At 45.1% G+C, this 17,171-nt stretch overlaps 1 protein-coding gene across 1 annotated transcript; it reads left to right on the forward strand.

Moving 5' to 3' along the window:
- Positions 1-1,763: 1,763 nt before the first annotated feature.
- On the forward strand, positions 1,764-2,966 carry LOC139783572 (uncharacterized). Its single transcript, XM_071722734.1, has 2 exons — positions 1,764-1,843; positions 2,069-2,966. The coding sequence occupies exons 1-2, from the start codon at positions 1,764-1,766 to the stop codon at positions 2,964-2,966; spliced, it is 978 nt and encodes a 325-aa protein (XP_071578835.1).
- Positions 2,967-17,171: the final 14,205 nt, after the last annotated feature.

Here is a 17,171-nt window from a genome sequence, read left to right on the forward strand (position 1 = left end):
GAATTACAACGGCGGTGAACGCTAGCAAAGCCGCGCGGCGTCAGCTGGAAGAGACGCAACGTCACAATCGCGCCATGAAAGGTCGCGGACTTTATCTCGCTCCGTACAAATATGGACAAGGACTGTATCTCGGCCCGCACAAACGCGGGCGAGGAGTAGCGTTGAAGATTAGAAAGAAAAAAAAACGTCAAAAAGACGTTAAATATGCCCGCGGGTATTACGACTAACGTACAATTGAGTCGACTGGCAAGGCGAATGCGCGTACCGTTCTTCAGAGGTGTTTTCATGCGTGATTTGTTACCGATCGTCGATGGCGTACGTCGAAACGAGAGCAGTATCGTGAATTTGGACGATGCAGCGGGCCCCGGCACCCATTGGGTAGCGTACGCTAAGAGGGGAGATCGAGTCGTGTATTTCGACAGTTTCGGCAATCTTCGACCACCGAAAGAACTGGTGCGATATTTCGGACCGGCGTGACGAAGATTGAGTACAATCGCACGTCTTATCAGCAATACGATCAGAGCATCTGTGGACAATTGTGCTTGCAATTTCTCCGGACGATCGACGACGATCGGCGCTGATTTAAAACCTGACGACGCGCCGTGTGGAGACTCAGTGTTCGTCGAACAGCTTCCGCCGACATGTCTATAACGTTCACGCTGACCGGGAAGAGCAGCATCCTCGCGGAGCACTATTTTCCAGCCGTGGATCTGAGCGACGGTGACTACGAGCTCGGTCTAACGTGTTTTGAGACTTATCACACGATTCCGAACGTGAATTCTTCGAACAATAAATTTTATTTCGACGAGGATGACACGGAAATTACGATTCCCGAGGGATTGTACGAGATACGAGCGATACACGAGTTTTTGAAACGTGAAATTTCACGGAAACGTCCGCGACGCGTGGTTCGTTCCAACGACGATCGTACGTCGGTCGCCGCGGATATCGCGCGAGAGGAGACCGTTCGCGCGAACGGCTACGAAGACGAGGTCGCGGAGTACCCGATAGTGCTCCGCGCAAATTACAATACGATGAAGAGCGAGATTAAGTGCGCTTTCAGAGTGAACTTTAACAAACAAGCAACGGCAACGGCTGAACAACGTCGGATCGCTGCTGGGATTCTCGTCGACGCGTGTATTGCAGCCGGGACAGTGGTACGAATCGGACGCGCCGATTAATATTATCAACGTAAACATTATCCGCGTGGAGTGTAACGTGACCGCGGGTGCGTACAGCAACGGCAAACGCGTTCATACGATACACAAATTTTCACCGAGCGTACCACCGGGATATAAGATATCGGAAACAATTTTATTATTTAAATTTTTATGTGAGTTCAATGTGGTATTTAAATTATTTATATTTGTGAATGACGGAAACGTCGGCGCAGATCATTTACCTGCCGATCATCGCGCGGAGCGTTACTGATCTAACGATACGCGTCGCTGATCAAGACGGACGATTGCTCGATTTTCGCGGAGAAGAGATCACCGTCAGATTGCACGTACGGCGGCGAGAGCGATAACGCGGCAGCCGTGTGCGTGAGCGTAAGTGTACGCGCGACACATGAGATGCTAGTGTTGAACGACTCGGAGCACGCGACAGATAACAGTAATATCTCTACGGCTGCGCCGATCGACGATATCGTCAAGTGGTGATCGACATTCGGTGGTGTTAAACAAGAGACGAGAAAGAAGCTCAACGCGTCGAACGTTAAGTTTTTACAATCTCTGGGATTCGCGGTGCGAAACGTCTGAACGATGACTGAAATTCTCAACATCGGAGGCGAGCCGGTCTTCGACGATCGTATCGTCAAGATCGAGACTCACACGTACAACCCGTACGCCAACACAACGTTTGACTATAGCGACGAGATACGAATACCCGTACAACAGCAGGATCTGTATACGTTGCCGTGCGAAAGTTTTCTCTACGTCGAAGGAACATTGACGGTGACCAGAGTCGCCGGCCAAGTCGATAACGTGGTACTGGGCCCTAATTGCGTCGCGTTCATGTTCGATGAGATTCGATACGAGCTCGACGGCGTGGAGATTGATCGCTGCAGAAACGTAGGAATAACCAGCACGCTCAAGAACTACGTTACGGTATCGTCCGACAGAAGCGTGATCCTGAGAAACGCTGGCTGGGATCCACAGAATAACCCGAATGGACACTTCAATTTCTGCGTACCGCTCAACACGTTACTGAGATTTTGCGAGGATTACAAACGCGTGGTGGTCAACGCTCGTCACAAATTGGTCATGATACGATCGCGCAACAACAACAATTCCCTGGTGGGAAGTCTCGCGTTGGAGCTTACTGTCAAAATACTCAAGATACAATGGCGAATGCCTCACGTGGTATTGAACGAGATCAACAAGCTGTCGATGCTGCGCGCCTTGGAAGACGGACGATATCTAAGTATGGGTTTCCGTTCGTGGGATCTGTACGAGTATCCCCTGTTGCAGAACACGACCAAGCACTCGTGGGCCATTAAGACCGCGACTCAGCTCGAGAAACCGCGATACGTCGTCTTCGCTCTGCAGACGGGTCGGAAGAACGTCATGTCCGCCGACACAAGCCGATTCGACGACTGCAACTTGACCAACGTAAAACTCTACCTAAACTCGGAAGTTTATCCGTACGACGACCTGAATTTGGACGTTGACAAACACAGATGGGCGATTCTGTACGATTTGTACGCGCGTTTCTGCAAGAGCTACTACGGATACGAATATCTCGAGCCGAGTCTCACCGTTTCGACTTTTCTACGTAACGGCCCGTTTGTGATCATCGATTGCTCTCGCCAAAACGAATCCGTCAAAAACGCCACCGTGGATGTCAGAATAGAATTCGATTGCATGGAGAACGTACCGCCGAATACCTCCGCGTACTGTCTCATCAAACACGACCGCGTGATTGAGTACAACCCGTTGACGAACGTGGTGCGCAGAATAGTCTGAGTGTTTGCGGCAACGTCAACGCGTGAATATTTTTTTTCTTTCTCTCTCTCTTTCCATCACTCCCCGATACAATTATTTAGAGGGGGGCAAGATAGGGAGGGGGAAGTATAAATCAGAGTGTCGCGAGACGGTTTGCAGAGTTGCGCGTCATTCCTCTCGATTGACGCATCGACGAGAGAGAGAGAGAGAGACAGAGAGAGATAGAGATAGAGAGAGAGAGAGAGCGAGCCAGAGAGAGAGAGAGAGAGAGAGAGAGAGAGAGAGAGAGAAGGGAGAGAGAGAGAGAGAGAGAGAGAGAGAGAGAGAGAGAGAGAGAGAGAGAGAGAGAGAGAGAGAGAGAGAGAGAGAGAGAGAGAGAGAGAGAGAGAGAGAGAGAGAGAGAGAGAGAAATCTCGTCATGTCCGTACCAACGTTCGTAGACCTGCAAGGATTCCTCGTCGGGATGAAATTTGTCGTGAAGGAGGTGGCGGTGCTGAGAAAAGGCTGCGTTCTGACGCATCACATCTTTAAGTACCCCATGCCGTGGAATCTCCTCACAAAATCCGACAAATCGTGCGCTACCTGGTTGATTGCGAATCACCATGGATTACGATGGGAAGACGGAAACGTGCCGTACAGCACGGTGAAACGCCTGATTACCACGGCCGTACTTGGTGTAGAATAAGAAGAAGACGATGAAGAAAATGATGATGACAACGAGATGCCGACTCTCGTGTACGTCAAGGGATGTCAGAAACGAGAATGGCTGGTGGATCTGCTGGAGAATTATGCGAGAAAAAAAAACCTAATCGTCGAGACTCTAGGCGCATTACGAAGATATCGAATCTTTGAATAAACTAGATGACACCAATACTATGCGATGCGGAAAACATGTCAAGAATTGCGCATTACAAAATGTACTGAAACTATTTAACTGGCGGTCGCGCGCGACGCCAACGTCCATTTCCAATGAAATACATTGTTAACGTATAACGATGATCGCCAGAATTAAAAATAAATTATATATATCTTTTTATAATGTTTTATTTCTTACTCCCCCTCCCCTCCCCCATCATCACCGTTAGAGTAGGCTTTCTTCCCCCTCTCCTAAAAAATAATCCGCTGCGCAGTTCTATAAACATTAATTCCCCCTCCCCCTTTCCCCCACCACATTATTACTTTTGGAATTGCCGCGTATACTCGATTAATTTTACATGATCAGTCTTGTCGCGATCGCTTTTACTGACGGTCACAACTTCTCAGAGAGCCGAGAGGAAAAATGTTCTCCTTTGAAGGATGCAGCAGCAGCAGCAACAGCAACAATGGTGGAAAACGCGTGAATGCCGTGAATTATTACGTGCCGATTCACGACGTTGAAACTCAAACGTATGAGAACAAATGTAATAGGTAAGTTTCTTTTAAGCAAAAAATAGAGCCTTCCACAGTTTTTATATCTTTGCAAATTGTAATACTTACGAATAAGAAAAAAACTAATTTCATTTCTTTTATACAGCATTTCGTTGAAGCGTCGCGCGGTACGTATACTCGGCAGACGATACGCGTTGACAGCTACGGGATACAAATTCCTCGAAATTGGCATCAACGTGGGCCCACCGAGTTACGTGGAGATCGCCGTTGGAGATCATCGCGGAAAGGAACTGCTGTTATCCCTCGAAACGTGGAAGGCACTCTATGAGCAACGACGAACCATTCAGAATTTCTTTCGCAATGACTACAAAGATATCCATAGTTTTGTAAACGTTGGACCGCTAACGGTGAGAGTTTGTACGTCGGTCAATAACGTCAAACTCATACGTCTCGAATCTGCAAACGTATGCTTGATGATGACCAAATCGACGTTGCGTCGTATGTTCGATCTCGATCGGTGCATCGATGCAAGATTCGATCAATTGGTCAGAATACTTGCGGCAGTCGATGCAAAGTTTGCGCAGTTCTCCGATATCGCGTCCACTGTGACGGATCCCAAGGAAACGTCAAATGTAATATACGCTAGCGATGCGTTCAATACTAATCAGCTCATCGATTGTGAGCTCGCAGCTTTAGTTTTTTAGTACGTAAGATATATTGTGTAAAAAAAGAAGAGTTAAATAAATAGGCTTTTTTTACAACTAAATGAACAATGTAATTTCTTCGCGCGCATGTCCATTCCTACCTATATTTTATCATCGCTTCGATCATAGTCCCGATGACGTCATTTTTTTCCTTTGTCTCGCGTACTGCGTAGATTGTTTTACGTACTGCGTAGATAGATTGTTTGGTCTACGCGATAACACCCCCTTTTCCTAGAAAAATGTTGTTTACGACAAACATGTTCCGACAGGTTCGACGCGTTATCGGGTCGATCATCGTCCCGATGACGTCATTTCTTCGTTTGTCTCGCGTACTGCGTAGATTGTTTTACGTACTGCGTAGACAGATTGTTTAGTCTACACGATAACACTCCCCTTTTCCCAGAAAAAAATGTTGTTTACGACGAACATGTTCCGACAGGTTCGACGCGTCATCGACGAGACACGCTTCTACGCAGTGCGCTATCGAGTTAGTCTTACCCATTGTACGCCGCCTAGCGGCGTCGTTGCGAACGTACCCCGCGGCGCACCCCCACGCAAACCCCCACGCGGATCCCGCGGACCCGCGCCGCGGCGCGGGTGAGTCATCCCCCGGTGAGTCATCCCCCGGTGAGTCATACACGTGGTATGCCAAGGTCACCATCCCCCTTCCTTCCCCCTCGTAATCCGATGTCCTTGAAATCTGATATCCTTGAAACCCGATATCCTTGAAATCCGATACCCCGCTATCCCTCCTCCCCCTCACCCCCGCGAAATCCAATACCCTTGTGTAACCCGATACCCCGCCCCTCCCCCCTCCCCCTCACCCCCCGCGAAATCCGATACCCCCCCTCCCTCACCCCCCTCATTGCTTCCGGGGTGGAATCGGCCTACTATAACTACTGACTAACACTAGAAAATATGCTCCCATGAAAGGTCCCACGTAGTCAATATGGACTCTTTCGAATGGTGCAGTCGCAGGTTCCCATTCGTGGGTTTCTACCTTAACCGGATTATTCCTAACTCGATTACATGACAGTAGGTAAACAATATATGTTCTAACCCACCGCGGGAGTATCGGGTTACACAAGGGTATCAGATTTCGCGAAGGGGGGTCGGGGGGGTATACCGCGGGGGGGAAGGGGTACCGCGGGGGTACCGCGGGGGGGGGACCGCGTTTTTGGGCGCCACGGGGGGAGGGGGACGGGGAACCGCGTTTTCGGGCGCCGCGGGGGGAGGGGGGGAACCGCGTTTTCGGGCGCCGTGAGGAGGGGGAGGGGGGAAACCGCGTTTTCGGGCGCCGCGAGGAGGGGGAGGGGGAACCGCGTTTCCGGCGCCGCGAGGAGGGGGAGGGGGGAACCGCGTTTCCGGCGCCGCGGGAGAGGGGTCCGCGGGGCGAAGGGCGATCGCGTTCGCGTTTTCGCCGCGCCGCTGGGGGGAGGGGGGTACCGCGTTTCGGGCGCCGCGGGGGAGGGGCGACCGCGTTCGCGTTTTCGCCGCGCCGCGGAGTCCGCGTGCAATGGCCGCGTCGGTCCGCGTGACGTCACACGGCACGCTCCCGCTCGCGTTATCTCCCCCTCGTAGATGTTCTCTCGCGCCCCCGTCCCCTGTTTGCGCGCATCTTCTCGTTCGCGCGGTCTCTCTCGCTCCCGGCCCCCATTCTTTCTCCCCCGTTCGCGCGCGTCTTCTCGCTTGCGGCCCCCGTTTGCGTTATCTCTCTCCATCGCGCGCGGTCTCTCGCTCCCGGCCCCCATTCGCGCGCGTCTTCTCATTCGCGCGGTCTCTCTCCCCCATTTGCGCGCATCTTCTCGCTCCCGGCTCCCGTTCGCGCGCGTCTTCTCGTTAGCGTACATGGAATAGGAGGAACGGTAGACAGAAGAAAAAATAATTTAAGTTTTTAAATCCGATAATAGTGTAATATATAATTAAAAAAAAGAGGTATTATATATTTGTATACATACGTTAATAACTTATGTATTTGTTCAAATATGAGGGACGTAGCACAATTTTATTACATTTGAGAATTGTATTTTCTCTGGCTATTGCAAATGTAAATAATGTTATTAATAAGGTTATTTAATATCGCAGAATATCTTTATTGCGCAATTTAAGAGTTATATGACATTAAATGGTTAAATTATAACATTTCATATAAACACAATAGATTTGAAAATATTAATACAACAAAGATAAAATAAAGATAATGATATAACGAACAATGACATAGTTTACAAAAATGACTTTCTACATGTATCACGCGGTATTTAATAATGTGTATAAATTATACATTATTACTTACTTATCTAATATACAATGATTTCAGTTTTATAGAAAGCAAAGAATTATTTTACGCATGAACAAGAAATGATACAATAATAATTTTGGTTTGTTATATAGCGCAACTTTAACTGAGGAAGTAAGAAAATAATTGGAGTTCAAGGCAACTTCTTCACCTGAAACAGACAAATAACATGATTAAGATAAGGATTGTATTTTTTATTGGAAAAACGATTAGCCTATCTATATTTTTATTGAAAAAGCGATTATCTTACCATATTTCTTCCTCAAACTCTTCTCTGAACAGCAGCCGCAAGCAAAAGATATCGTATTCATTCCGCTCCCATAAAAAGTCACGAAATTCGTGATCTATTTGCCTTTCCCGTCTCACCCACCGCTGATATCCAATGTTTATGAACCCCGGTATTTGATAGTTTATGCGCGGCTGTAAGATCAACATTAAAAAATATAATTTTCTTAAAACACACGCACACACAAAGGAAAAAATACTCACGTAATTTCGCGGAATGCAGATCCGCAACCACCGCCCCTCCAAGCGTACCTCGATTCCCTCGATATCCTGCGGCCCATTCCACTAAACAGAAAAAACAAATGAAAAAACTCTGTATTACACTGTTCACTACACTATGTTACACTACCCATACCATCTCTATTGGAAAGAAGATATTAATAAATCTATTTGCCATGTTTGCAACGTTTGTACAGACCACGTACAGACTGTGCTCTGACTTGAGGCAGAGCTCAATTTATAGGGGTCGAAAAAAAAGAGAAAGGGTTGTACGTGATTTATCTGTGACACATTATATTATCAAAAACTAGCTATCATACAACACTAATCTTATACTTACCTTTGCGTCATGCAATCGCGGGTGGAGACTCTCAACCGCTATCGAATAAGATGAGAAGCGAGGATGCGCATGATTTATCTGCGGCATATTATGTTATGTGAAAAGAATCCTTGCGAGAAAAAAGACAGCTATCAAGGTTAATAAAACAAGCTTTACTAAAATAGTTAAAAATACTGCAGGCTGTGTCTTTCACAAATGACATGACGTGATTTATCTGCGGCATTGAAAAAAACTAGCTGTCATGAAAAATAATCTTCTACTTACCGTTGCATCTTGCAATCGCGGGTGGATACTCTGAACCGCTATCGAATATAATGAGAAGCGAGGATGCGCGTGATTTATCTGTGGCATATTATGTTATGCGAAAATAATCCTTGCGAGAAAAAAGACAGCTATTGAACAGCTATCAAACAACTTTAAAAACATCTTTAAAAAACAACTCTAAAAACAGCTATCAAACAACTTTAAAAACAGCTATCAAACAACTTTAAAAACAGCTATCAAACAACTAAAACAGCTATCAAACTTCTTTAAAACATCTTTAAAAACAACTATCAAACAGCTATCAAACAACTAAAACAGCTATCAAACAACTATCAAACAACTAAAAACAGCTATCAAACAGCTATCAAACAACTAAAAACAGCTATTAAACAACTAAAACATCTTTAAAAGCAACTAAAAACAACTAAAACAGCTTTAAAAACAGCTATCAAACAACTATCAAACTAAAAACAGCTTTTGAACAACTAAAACAGCTTTTGAACAGCTAAAACATCTATATTATACTACAAACTATGTGGGAAAAGGAAATAAAACATTTTATATATACATATATAGTTTATTTAAAAAAATTATAATTATTTCTGGTGTCGCGACCACCAGTTACATATTTTTAATACATTTTGTAATGCGCAATTCTTAACATGTTTTTCACATCTTATAGTATTAGTAACATCTAGATTATTTAAAGATTCGATATCTTCGTAATAGGCATCCAAAGTCTCAATGTTTAGATTTTTTCTAGCTTTATTCTCAAGTAGATACACCAGCCATTCTCGTTTCTGGCATCCCTTGACGTACACAAGAGTCGACGTCTCGTCGCCCTCTCCAAGCACGGCCGATGTAATTAAATGTTTCGCCATGCTGTATGGCACGTTTCCATCCTCCCATCGTAGTCCATGGTGATTTGCAATCAACCAAGAAGCGCATGATTTGTCGGATTTAGTGAGGAGACTCCATGGCATGGGACATGTAAAAATGTAATGCGCCAAAACGGTCCCGTTTCTCAGAACCGCCACCTCCTTTACGACAAATTTCATCCCGACGGTGAAGCCTTGCAGATCGACAAACGTTGGTACGATCATGACGAAACGACGGAGCAATCTGTATCTTATCGCGGTACATCAGTGTATCTTATATCGCAATACCCGCTGATATTGCAATTTACATGATTTTGCGCACTACGTTCGACAATGGACAGTATTCGATTACGCGATCATGCAAAATGAGACAATAGGCGGTAGTATTTGCCGGTACATTCTTTTTGCAGTCAAATTCTATTCGCACATCCACGGTGGCGCTCTTGACAGATTCGTTTTGTCGCGAGCAATCGATGACAACAAAAGGTCCTTCCATCAGGAATGTATACAAGCTGCAAAGCGTATCACTGGAATCGTATCCGTAATAAGCTTTACGAAAACGCGCATACATATCGAAAAGGACGGCGTATCGATTTTTGCCAAAATCCAGATTCAAGTCGTCGTACGGATAAAATTCAGAGTTTAGATAAAGTTTCACGTTGGTCAAGTTACAGTCATCGAATATGCTAACATTTTGAGACATGATATTCTTGCGCCCGGTCTGCAGCGCAAAGATAACGTATCGCGGCTTCTCCAGCTGAGTCGCCGTTTTGACGGCCCACGAATGCTTGGTCGTGCTCTGCAACATGGGGTACTCGTACAGATCCCACGAACGGAAACTAACACTAAGATATCGCCGGCTTTCCAAGGCACGTAGCATGGATAGCTTATTGATCTCGTTTAATGTGACGTGAGGCATTCGCCACTGTACTTTAAACAATTCAATTTCCGGCTCCGTCGCAGGATTTCCTACAATGCAATTGTTATCGCTGCGCGCTCGTATCAAAATTAATTTGTGACGAGCGTTAACAACCACGCGTTTGTAATCCTCGCAAAAGCCCAGCAACCTCTTGAGCGGTACGCAAAAGTTGAAGTATCCTTCCGGTATGCTCGATGAAACGTCCCATCCAGCATTCCGCATGAGTTGAGAATCATTATACGATAGCGATACATAGTTCTTGAGGGTACTGGTTATTCCAACGTTTCTGTTGCGATCAATCTCCACGCCATTGAGCTCGTATCGAATCTCATCGAACATGAACGCCACGCAATTATTCGCAAGCGTTGTCTCAGACACGTCATTCCTTTTCTTTATCGTCAATCTTCCTTCAACGTAGAGAAAGCTCTCGCACGGCAACGTGTATAAATCCTGCTGTTGTATGGGTATTCTTATCTCATCGTTATGTCCAAACGTTGTGTTGGCGTACGGATTGTACGTGTGTGTCTCAATCTTGACGACGCTGTCGTCAAAGATCGGTTCACCTCCAATGTTTAAGATATTAGCCATTTCATACGACGAAACCCAATGATTTCAAAAATTCAACGTTCGACGCAGTGAGTTTCTTCTTTGGCGATCGGATTGTCTCTCTAATTTTGTTTCTCGTCTGTTGCACTTGCTCAGCTTCGTTCAGTACGGGCATCTCACGTTATCGCTGTCGTCTTCGTACATGCAGTCTAACGGTGATCTCCTCTCCACGAAAATCAATCAATCGACCGTCCTGATCCACGACGCGAAGCGTCAAGTCCGAAATGCTCCGTACGATGATCGGAAGGTAAATGATCTGTGCCGGCGTTTCCGATATCTTATATTCTGGAGGCACACTTGGTGAAAACTCGTGTATCGTGTGCACGTACTTGTCGTTGCTGTATGCACCCGCGGTCACGTTACACTCTATGCGAATGATGTTTACGTTGATGATATTTATTGGAACATCCGATTCGTGCCATTGTCGCGACTCCAGCACGTGATTCGCTGAAAATCCCAGCAGCGATCCAATGTTGTTCGGTTTGGTGAAATTTATCCGATAAGCGCACTTGATCTCGCTCTTCATCGTATTGTTATTAGCCCGAATAATAATCAATGGGTGCGGTTCATCTTCGTTTATCGAGACATTATTGGATTGATCCCATAAAAGAGCGCGTTTCAGATACATGTCTATATCACGCAGTTCGTACGATCCTTCGGGAATGGTAATCTCCTTGTCGTCGTCGTCGTCATAGTAGAATTTATTGTTCGACGAATTTACATTCGGTATCGTGTGATAGGTTTCAAAATCTGTCAGACCGAGCTCGTAATCGCCATCGCTCAAATCCACGGCGGGAAAGTAGCTTACCGCGAGGATGCTGCTCTTGCCGGTGAGCGTAAATGTCAGTGACATGTTTGAATGAATACTGAGATTAAACAGCGTAACGCCGGTCTTTAAATTGATTGTCAGCCCACTGTAGAAAACGCAGACACAGTTGTCCACAGTAGGTAAACTATGACAGTTCTAACCCACCGCGGGGGTATCGGGTTACACAAGGGTATCGGATTTCGCGGGGGGTGGGTACCGCGGGGGGGAAGAGGGTACCGCGTTTTCGCCGCGCCGCGGGGGAGGGGTTCGCGGGGTGAGGGGACCCGCGTTGTTTGCCGCGCCGTGGGCATGGAGGGGGAGGAGGTGACCGCGTTTTCGGGCACCGCGGGGGAGGGGTCCGCGGGGTGAGGGGATCCGCGTTCGCGTTTTTGCCGCGCCGCGGGGGGAGGGGTACCGCGTTTTCGCCGCGCTGCGGGGAGGGGCGACCGCGTTCGCGTTTTCGCCGCGCCGCGGAGTCCGCGTGCAATGGCCGCGTCGGTCCGCGTGACGTCACACGGCACGCTCCCGCTCGCGTTATTTCCCCCTCGTAGATGTTCTCTCGCGCCCCCGTCCCCCGTTCGCGCGCGTCTTCACGGTCGCGTTATCTGTCTCTCCCTCGCGCGCGGTCTCTCGCGCTCCCGGCCCCCGTTCTTTCTCCCCCGTTCCCGCGCGTCTTCTTGCTCCCGTCACCCATTATAGTTAGATCATTTTTATATTATTTTAAGTGATTTATTTATTGGAAATAAGAGGAAAAATATTTAATAATTTATATGAGACAGATGAGAGAAAACGTTTAAGGATCGCGCGACGAGTGCAGCACGCGCATTCTTATCGAGAGTTACCGCTCTGTAATTCTAAACCGCTGATGGTGGACAAGGGAACGGTAGACAGAAGGAAAGATAATTTTAGATACAGTGATATGCATTTTTAATATACATTTATTTCTCAAAATATTCTTATTAAAGCATACAATAATAGCACTAAAATAAAATTTTATAACATTTATGTACGTCTTTCTTCATTATAGTAACTATCAAAGAAATTTGCAAAAATTATAGTTTTATCGAACACAAGATCATTAGCTGTAACAAATAATAAGTCAACGTTACTATTATGACTTTACAACTATCATGATTACTTATAAAGTACATTTATAATGCAAATTTTTGAAGATATTTTGCGACAAATTTTCTTCACCTGAAACACATAAATGCAATAACACGATTAAGATAAGGATTCAATATTTTTTTATTGGAAAAACGATTAGCTTACCAATACTCTTCTTCCTCCTCCTCGTAATCCTCCCCGAAGAGTCTTCGTAAAGAAAAAATGTCGAACTCATTGTGCTCCCACAATACATCCTGCATTTCTCTAATTGCACGCCTCTCCTCCCGCACCCACCGCCAGTAATCAATATTAATAAATCCTGGGATATGGTAGTCCATACGCAGCTGTAAGATAAACATTAAAAATATTATTTTTTCTTAAAACACGCGCACGCACACACAAAGAAAAAAAAATTATACCCACGCAATCTCGGGGGATGCGGATTCGCACCCACCTGTCCTCCATCTGCACCTCGATCCTTAAAAAGCGCCGCACCCATCGCGGCCACATCCACTAAACAAAAAGAAAAACATTAAAAAAACTCTATATTGTATGTCACTACACTTTTGTCACACCTCCATACCAAGATGTTCCTTGGGAAAAATACTTCAATGTACTCCATTGTCGCACTCAATCAAAAATTCACGCAGAATCTCGTCGAAGAAGCAGCTGTCGATTGTCGCTAATCGTCCTACTGAAGATGTTCGTTATACTGACAGCGCTCTAGCCCGAGCTCAATTTATAGGGCATTGAAAAATGAAGAGAGAGGGTTTTACGTGATTTATCTGTGACATATTATATTATCAAAAACTAGCTATCATAAAAAATAATCTTCTACTTACCTTTGCGTCTCGCAATCGCGGGTGGAGACTCTGAACCGCTATCGAATAAGATGAGAAGCGAGGATGCACGTGATTTATCTGCAGCATATTATGTTATGTGAAAATAATCCTCGCGAGAAAAAAGACAGCTATCAAGGTTAATAAAACAAGCTACACTAAAATAGTTAAAAATACTGCAGGCTATGTCTTTCACAAAGGACATGTGCACATAGGATACAGATTACATGGCATTATTTGAAACAGCGGATCTCCACACGACGCACAGAATAAACGATCGATCAGTATATAGGCACGGGTGTCGTGTTTTCGCTCAGCGTACAACATTGAGAATAATCCTCGTAATCTCACAGTACACGATGCACAAAATTTTACATTACCAGTATAATAAAAGTATGTGCAACACATCTTTTTCAATTCATCTAAGGTATTCACTTCAGCCTGGTTTAATACTCGGAAAATTACTTTCGAAACATCCTCAAACCTTTCACTGTCGTAACATGAATCGTCCGAAAGAATTGCATCATCATCATCCATTTCTTCCTCTTCATTAACTTCAACTTCCATATCTTCTTCTTCAAACATTTCTTCGAGATCCATTTTACAAACACTCTGTTCCACTCACGCGCTAAAATATAAACTTTGGATAATATCCGAAGGTTCTTTTCCAATAAAATTTGCTGTCGAGAAACTCCCGGTTCGATCGGAGATCGGCGATTCCGATTTCGCGACAGATCAAATATCGCGCTACGTCGACTCTCCACAATTTCAATCTGCTACAATTTCTCATCCGCGGTTCGCTGATTTTCACGATCCTGAATTTAGAATTGACCACCGGTTTGCACAATTTTATGTACTCGTCGCTCATATCACGTTAAAAAGAAAAAATCGCGGTATTGCACTCACGACTTCCAATTCTCGACTACTGAGCGTACCCTCAAATTCGTCTTTTTACATCTCACTAATGTCGCAACGTTTGCTTTTTTATCATATCTAATTTCATCTCAGCATCCATACAATTGCGTCTTCCGAAAAATGTACGATGTGCAGTTTTGCACGTGTGCGAAGAAGTCACCGCGAGACACGTATGTTCATGAAAACGATATCGCTCCATTAACTTTCAGTGGTTTAATCTGTATAACTGCTATCAAGCATCTTAAAAACAACTATCAAACAACTTTAAAAACAACTATCAAACAACTAAAAACAGCTATCAAACAACTATCAAACAACTATCAAACAACTAAAAACAGCTTTTGAACATCTAAAACAGCTTTTGAATAGCTTTTAAACAACTAAAAAAACAGCTATCAAACAACTAAAAACAACTAAAACAGCTTTAAAAACAACTATCAAACAACTATCAAACAATTAAAAACAGCTTTTGAACAGCTAAAACAGCTTTTGAATAGCTTTTAAACAACTAAAAACAGCTATCAAACAACTAAAAACAACTAAAAACAACTAAAACAGCTTTAATAACAGCTATCAAACAACTATCAAACAACTAAAAACAGCTTTTAAACAGCTAAAACAGCTTTTAAAAACAGCTAAAACATCTATATTATACTACAAACTATGTGGGAAAAGGAAATAAAACATTTTATATAAACATACATAGTTTATTTTAAAAAATCATAATTATTTCTGGTGTCGCGACCACCAGTTACATATTTTTAATACATTTTGTAATGCGCAATTCTTAACATGTTTTTCACATCTTACAGTATTAGTAACATCTAGATTATTTAAAGATTCGATATCTTCGTAATCTGCATCCAAAGTCTCAATTTTTAGATTTTTTCTCGCTGTATTCTCAAGTAGATCCACCAGCCATTCTCGTTTCTGGCATCCCTTGACGTACACAAGAGTCGACGTCTTATCGCCCTCTCCAAGCACTGCCGATGTAATTAAATGTTTCGCCATGCTGTAGGGCACGTTTCCATCCTCCCATCGTAGTCCATGGTGATTTGCAATCAACCAAGAAGCGCATGATTTGTCGGATTTTATGAGGAGACTCCATGGCATGGGACATGTAAAAATGTAATGCGCCAAAACGGTCCCGTTTCTCAGAACCGCCACCTCCTTTACGACAAATTTCATCCCGACGGTAAAGCCTTGCAGATCGACAAACGTTAGTAGGTAAGCTATGGGCGTTCTGACCCAAGTGGTGGTGCTCGAGGGGGGGTGAGGGGCGGGGGGTATACCGCGGGGGGGGGGGTTACCGCGGGGGAGGGGGTCGGGGGGGTATACCGCGTTTTCGGGCGCCGCGAAGAGGGGGAGGGGGGAACCGCGTTGTTTGCCGCGCCGCGGGCGGTGGAGGGGGGGAGCCGCGTTTCCGGCGCTGCGGGGGAGGGGTCCGCGGGGTGAGGGGACCCGCGTTCGCGTTTTCGCCGCGCCGCGGGGAGGGGTGACCGCGTTTTCGCCGCGCCGTGGAGTCCGCGTGCAACGGCCGCGTCGGTCCGCGTGACGTCACACGGCACGCTCCCGCTCGCGTTATCTCCCTCTCGTAGATGTTTTCTCGCGCCCCCGTCCCCCGTTCGCGCGCGTCTTCACGGTCGCGTTATCTCTCTCTCCCTCGCGCGCGGTCTCTCGCGCTCCCGGCCCCCGTTCTTTCTCCCCCGTTCGCGCGCGTCTTCTCGCTTGCGGCCCCCATTCGCGCGCGTCTTCTCGCACTTTTCACGCTATTACGTGCAAGCTTAATTAAATAAATTTATATTGTACATAGAAAATTTGCTTACCACCGCTGGATTTGAACCAGAAACCCCTGGCTCTTGAGTCAGTCACCTTCAGAATACGGGCCATAGTCTCTTAATTTTAGACAATAATATGTATACACTAAAATAGGTAAAAATACTGCAGGCTATTTACACAGGCTATTTACACAGTTAAAATTTACACAAAAACACACATAGGACACAGATTACAAGGTGAAATTTGATATAATGGGTCTCCACAAGATGAACAAAAGAGACCATCCATGAGAATATACGGACATATGTCGTGTCGGCGAACAGCGTATAACATTGAGAACAATCCGTGTATTCTGACAATGCATGACGCACAAAACTTCGTATGTCCAGGAGTGAAATAAGAGTATATGCAACACATCTTTGTCAGAGGATTTAACGCATTAATTTCTGCTTGATTTAACACTCTGAAAATTTTGTCCGGAATATCCTCATCAGCCATTTCACTATCATAACATGAATCGTCTGACAATATTGCATCATCATCAACTTCCATTCCTTTCTCTTCATTCACTTCCATTTCTTCAGGCACTTTCATTTCTTCATCGTTTGCTTCAACTTCCATTCTTTCTTCTCCTTCAAACTGCAATTCTTTGAAATCCATTTTATATACACTTTGCTTTATATACACTTGCACTCACGACTTTTAATTCTAATGTTTATGGCCTGCGAGCTATACAGCTCTTAAGATGGCGAACCAATTGTCTGTATAAGCCGCACGAACAAGCACGCCAACCGACTCTTACTTCTAGTCCTCGACTACTGAGCGTACCATCAAATTCATCCTTCTATATCCCACTATTGTCACATCGTTTGTTTATCATATCTAATTTCACCATG

This window comes from Temnothorax nylanderi, unplaced genomic scaffold (assembly GCF_030848795.1).
Source record: "Temnothorax nylanderi isolate EJ_2023f unplaced genomic scaffold, tnyl_v1.0 TNYL_tig0517_pilon, whole genome shotgun sequence".
NCBI lineage: Eukaryota > Metazoa > Arthropoda > Insecta > Hymenoptera > Formicidae > Temnothorax > Temnothorax nylanderi.